The sequence below is a fragment of the Ceratotherium simum genome, chromosome 3 (assembly GCF_057802395.1).
Source record: "Ceratotherium simum simum isolate JZ-2026a chromosome 3, ASM5780239v1, whole genome shotgun sequence".
Classification (NCBI taxonomy): Eukaryota; Metazoa; Chordata; class Mammalia; order Perissodactyla; family Rhinocerotidae; genus Ceratotherium; species Ceratotherium simum.
This window is the reverse complement of record NC_141902.1, coordinates 46,915,402-46,921,401: the sequence shown is the minus strand read 5'-3', so window position 1 is coordinate 46,921,401 and position 6,000 is coordinate 46,915,402. Positions and strand designations below refer to the sequence as shown.

General features: G+C 43.7%; 1 protein-coding gene across 1 annotated transcript in view; it reads right to left on the bottom strand.

Annotated features, from left to right (window-relative positions):
* Positions 1 to 1,282: 1,282 nt before the first annotated feature.
* The window catches only part of GLDN (gliomedin), a 58,382-nt gene continuing 53,664 nt past the window's right edge, over positions 1,283 to 6,000 (bottom strand). The window contains exon 10 of the mRNA XM_004421578.3: positions 1,283 to 3,818. Coding sequence (XP_004421635.2) covers positions 3,350 to 3,818 — 469 coding nt within the window. The 3' untranslated portion in view covers positions 1,283 to 3,349. The remainder of the gene's footprint in view (positions 3,819 to 6,000) is intronic.

The following is a 6,000-nucleotide window of genomic DNA, read 5'->3' as shown; positions in this document are numbered from 1 at the left end:
GATGTTACATGTAAATTAACAAGAGGTAAAAATAACAATACACTTGCTTCAATATGTGATTGTGTTCAGCAACGATTATTTTATTGACTAATTAGATTAAAGTTAAATAAATTACAACCAAAAAAGAGACATTCACCATTATTCATCTGTAGTTCAGAATTGTTCAGAATCTGTGGTTACAGATTGGAAATGATGGTTTTTTTTTTTTTTTTTAAAGATTTTATTTATTTATTTTTTCCCCCCAAAGCCCCAGTAGATAGTTGTGTGTCGTAGCTGCACATCCTTCCAGTTGCTGTATGTGGGACGCGGCCTCAGCGTGGCCGGAGAAGCAGCGCGTCGGTGCGAGCCCGGGATCCGAACCCGGGTCTCCAGCAGTGGAGCGCGCTCACTTAACCACCAAGCCACGGGGCCGGCCCGAAATGATGGTTTTTAATGATGTGATACACCAGGTCCCAGCAGCTGGATGAAAACTGAAAAGCTCAATCATGCCCTTCTCCTTCAGATGGCTGGACCTTGAGTAGTCATAGCCCAGGCATACTCTATGCAGGTGGAAAGGACCCCTGGCTCTTGAAGACTCATGGTGTCTCATCTGACTTTTCACCCTGCACCTTGAAGGTCATGAGACTGGGAGGGTGCCTACGATCAGAACTCCTCATTTTAAAACTTTCACCCCAGAACTCGTCCTCTGTCATCACACCCGTGCCTGGTGACACTTTGAGACCATAACCACCTGCACAGCTGCAACAGGACACATTATCAGTCTGAAAGAAAATGCTTTGAAATAGGGTCCAGCCCACCTTTGAGGTTGGGAGGGATGGTTTTATTTACTTTCCAGCGGGAAGCTATCTACTTTAGATTAAAGAAGAATTAGAGAATTATCTGCTTTGATTCTGACATCAGAAGTGCAGATATTTGGAAAGTGCTTTGAAGCAACTTTGGTTCTAAGTGAGACTGTAAACTGCTCAAGTGATATCGCGACTAAAAACATTCTATTTTAGCAGTGAGCCCAAACCTATTTTTTTTAATAAAGTCCTATTTGCAGGAAAGAATGAGTAAAATCTTAATCATTTTCACTCTGTAAAGACAAACTTGCAACCGTATTATAAAATTACCCATTAAGCCTTGGTCAAACTCGGTTGTCCTTTTATTATTCTGCCATAGCAAAAAAAAAAAAAAAAAAAAAAAAAAAAAAATCCCAGTATGAGCTTCTCTAGTACTGAGTTCATGCTTTCTTACCTGTAATTAAAGGAGCCAAGATAACTCAGCTCTCAAGACTGGGGTTTCTAAAACTTTTTTCTAAAAGGAATACATGCTAATTCAATAACTAACCTCTTTTGGTTGCTACCATATATATATATAATTAGTATTGTACATATTACTATTACTAATATGACTATTACTATGAAATTATATTCATATCCAGGTCCCCTGTGTCCAGAAACAGCAACACATAAAATACTTTAAAAGAAGCCTAGTGTTCATTAGACATGTTGATCTTGAACATGAAACTCTATTTTACTTTGTTATAAAACATGAATCTGAAAAGAGTATTTTTCAAAAGCTGTGATGACATGACACAACCAATCTCATTAAAAAGTGGGGAAAAACTTTCAAATACTCATTATTTTGAGAACACAAAAACAAAAAATCTGTAATAGCTGCCTAGGTATTTTCAGGGGGTGGGGAGATTTAAATATTTAAATCTCTATATCCCCTAGGTTTTAAAATGCTTCTATTAATAAGGTATAAAACCAAGACTAAGGGCCACTGAGAATGGATTTGGGCACAGTGAAAATGTTTCAGAAGCTTCCCTTCAACACACACATGAATTCAATGAGGGTGAATTGATGAAAAATCTTTCCATAACATTTTCCCCTAGGTCGCCTTCCTGGCTGCAGGACCCCAAGAAATTTCCAGATTCTTTTCTCCTCTCAGGGGCCCTGCTTGGACCTCAGTGCCTGGCTGAAGATGTTTGAAGAACTGAGTTGGCAAAAAATATATGTATTTAAGGGCATTTAGGAGCAAGTTAAACTGGATTTTCTCCTGGCATCCAAGGGGACCAGAGCACGTCCTTCCACACTATATTAGGGGAAGAACAGTTCACTAACTGCTTTTTGGGAGGGCCACTTAATTTTATGCTATCACCCTTCCCATTTACCAAAAACTCAAACCATCTAAATGATCACTTATTAGTCTAGAACAAAACAAAACATAAGAAGCAGGTTCTGGTGAATAAGCCCTTCCAAGAATCCAGCTCACTTTATGTTCTAGATCAGCGGTCGGCAAACTTTTGCTGAAAAGGGCCAGAGGGTAACTGTTTTAGGCTTTGCGGGCCACTGCTCAACTTTCTTGCAATGACTCAACTCTGCCATTGTTGAGCAAAAGTAGGCACAAACTATAATACATAAACAAATGCATGTGACTGTGTTCCAATAAAACTTTATTTACAAAAACTGGTGATGGGCTGGCTTTGGACCAAGGGCCATAATTTGCCCATCCCTGTTCTAGACAATAACCACAAATGGTGAGTCTTTTCTGAAAACTTCCAGATTAACGCCCACTCACACAATATTTAGCACTCTGACCCATAGCTGTGGTAGAAGAAGCCAGTGTGACCTGAGGATCCGATGTTTATGACCCACAGCTGCATATCAGCATGATCAGAAATTAATAGGAACCTGGAAGGGCCTGTTTCTGTTTCATTAGGAAACTTGAGCAGGTAGCTGTTCCTGGATTTTGCTAATCTCTGGCAGCAGTCAGGAGCTGAGGATAACGGCTCTTCTGGCACTGTGGCAGCAGGTGCGGGTACAGGCGCAGATGCAGAGAAAGGTAATATATTATGGGTAATATGGTACCTCAGTGGCCTAAGGCACCAAATATAAGTCAGCACTAAGGAATTCATTGCTTGAGCAATTAGGCTTCTCAACTCAGAGGTGAATTTGTTCAGCACGTGGCTAAAAACCATAAACATAAAAGTTGTGGGAGTAGCCACAGCCAAGAATCACAGAATTCCCTACAGGGAGAAGAAAGCTTACCATCCTCTCAGCCAGCCTTTCCATATCACCAGCGGGGAAAACAAGGCCCAAAGAGGAAGAGGTAACTTGCTCCGCTAGTTTGTGGAGGAATTACCAAATCTCAGCCATTTTGACTTCCAATCTGTTGCTCTTTTCCCCTAAGGAATCTGAATTTAAAGGGGATTCACTGACCATATAAACATTCATGTCATGAGATACGACAGCTGAGTACCTGGCTACCCTGAAAGACAAGTTTTCTGTTGGGATATAAACGGTGCTGGAGAACATCTGAAACTTACTGAGGGGAAGGAAAAGAAAGCACTCCATCACTGGTTTTATGTAGCTGACAAAAACTGCACAGGATAAAGCATTAAATGGCCATCTTCCCACGAATACAAATGCTGGTCTCTCATATTGTATGATAACATGGCAAGAACAGACTGGGAAGTTCTTAAATCAAAGTTTGCATTGATCTGTTTCCCTCCTAATAAATCAAAGGCAAAGGTTATCCTCATATCTTTGGTGTCTGTGACATAGAGAATCCCTCGGGCAATGAAGGCGTTCCCAGCCTTGGATTTGGGGTACGTGGTATTGATGTGTTGCATCACAGAGAATGTCCTCTCGTCCAGTTGTGCTACAAGAATGCTCGAGCCATCTATACTTGAAGCATAGATAATCCAAAGACCCTTCTCATCTACAGCTAAATTGAAGTAGGTCTTGGAATTTGCAAAGAGGTATTTTCGATCAAAATACAAGGCATCTTCAAGCTTCAGGGTTTGGGACGTTTCTTTGCCAAATTCAAATCTGAAATGTGAAAAAAAGTAGATATGAGTCACCATTTTTGTGAACAAGGGTGGTTTTTTGGGCTCCTCTGTTAATCTGGGGTGGGGCCTGGGATTCTGTATTTCTAGTAAGTTCCCAGGTGATGCCCATTCTATTGGTCTGCCCACAATGTTTTGAGTAGCAAGGATGTAAAGGAAGGTGACTACATCTAAGTGTCTTCCTAGCCATGTGACCCAGGAAAATTTGTCAACCTCACGAATCCTCAGGTGTTGGGTGACCTCCTGAAATGCCCTCTCAAAGATTCTTAGAGCTGCAAGGGGCCTTAAAAGACGATCTAGCCCAGTCCTTTCATTTTACAAATAAAAAAGAAGTGACTGGCCCAGGAATAAGAGTAAGTAGCAGAGCCAGAGTTTGAATTTAGGTTTTCTAACTTCAAGTTTGGAGGTTCTTCCTCTACTTCACACTGAGGTTTTAAGACAAACATTTCATGCATTCTAAAGGAAGAAGAAAGTCACGAGCTGATAAGAGATGTAGCAAAGTCATGGCTGTGAAGTCAATTTTCTCGTCAGGTAAGTGACTGGATAGACTAAGTTACGGTATGGAACCCCATGCCTCTGAGCTCCTGGAGGCTGTCTGATTTGGCAGACTCCAATCTAGACCGTATCAAAAAGTGGATTACAATTCAAAGGTACCTAACTCCAGGAATGAAAATTCAGGGACATTAGGCTCAAAGAGAAGAAAGACACTAGAGGGTGCCATTGAGCAGCAGAAGAAATGCGAAATGTGTGAGTCGGTGGATACGCGTTGGAGCATAGCCAAACTTGAAGCCGATTAAGAAACCCTGAGGTAAGTTTGAAAAGAAACCCGAGGAGTGAGGGCTTGGGAAGGCCCTGCCTGCCCATCTCAGCTCACAGGGTTCTCCTTCCTCTGAATGCCTGGGATTCAGTCCTGCCGTTTGGTTCCTGTCTGGTACTGGCACCTAGCAGCTGCATCCTTGATGAGGCTTGTCTCTCCCAGCAAGAAAGGGTCTAATTCCAGCCTGCCTCTCCCTGCACTCCCAGCATGTGCCCTGGCATAGAGCAGGGCCTCAGCACAGGTCTCCTAACCAGTGCATCACGCAAGCTTAGCTTCATTAGAAGACACTCTTTCTTAGAGTGGCCATCTGGGGCTGTCCTCGAGTCTCCTTCTGGGGCTCATTCACCCCAGAATTCCCCCAAACCCCCACCCTGAGGTAACAACAGCCCTATGTAAATGGCAGCAGGAAGCTACAGGATTAATGAGGAGGAATGTCAGAGGAAGGAGCGTATCTGGGAAGGGATGACTTCTGAACAGGAGGGGGGACAGTTGTCCTCTTCTATGAGCACAAGGCTCTGCCCAAATGAGGTGGCTGGGGAGATGGTGAGATGATGGGGGAGTCCATAGAGAGGGAGGAGAGGCAAAGGAGGGGACACTTCCAGCCATGGCCGCCATATGTGTCTCATGTGGCTGGTTTAATTGCACGTTATACTAGGAAAGCTGTCCCCATCCTAACCCAGCACTCCAGTGCTAATAAGGTTGTTGAGGCTGTCCTCACTGAGGGGAGGAGGAGGGTGAGGGAGAGAGAGAAGAGACCCAGGCCTCCCTCCAGGTCCTTGTCTCCAGTTTTGAATGACTAGGATCATGGCTTTCATACAACTGGACTTGTTTTTCAGATAGGGGTACAGCTGGAGGGCTGCGGAGTCTCTCGTCCATCTTTTCATTTTTATTGAGGACATGGAGACCACAGGATGTGGTGTCTCTTCTCCAAGGCCATGGAGGGAGTAGGCAGAAGAGTTGGAACCTGACTGAGTTCACCGCTCTCTTGATTTGCCCAAGATGACCTGCTTCTGCCTCTAAAGCCAGAACTTGATTTCTTTTTGAGCTATGAAGACAAAACTTCAGCAATTCTTGTGAGGAGCCAAGAAGACTTGACTGCTGCCCTGGGCACAGTCTACACAGGTGACCACCTCCCTTCCCCTTGGGAAAACAGAGAGGGGAGGAGAGGTGGCCTGGCGGGGGCTCCATCAGGGTGACAGATTAATCTGAAGGCAGAGCCCCCTGACTTTGCATTGCAGTCGCTCGTCTTCAATGATCTCAGCTGTGACGGGAAATTCTTCACACTCAAAGTTTTTCAGAACAAAACCGATTTCAGGGTGTGACACCTGCTAGAGGAAGCTCTGGGTTC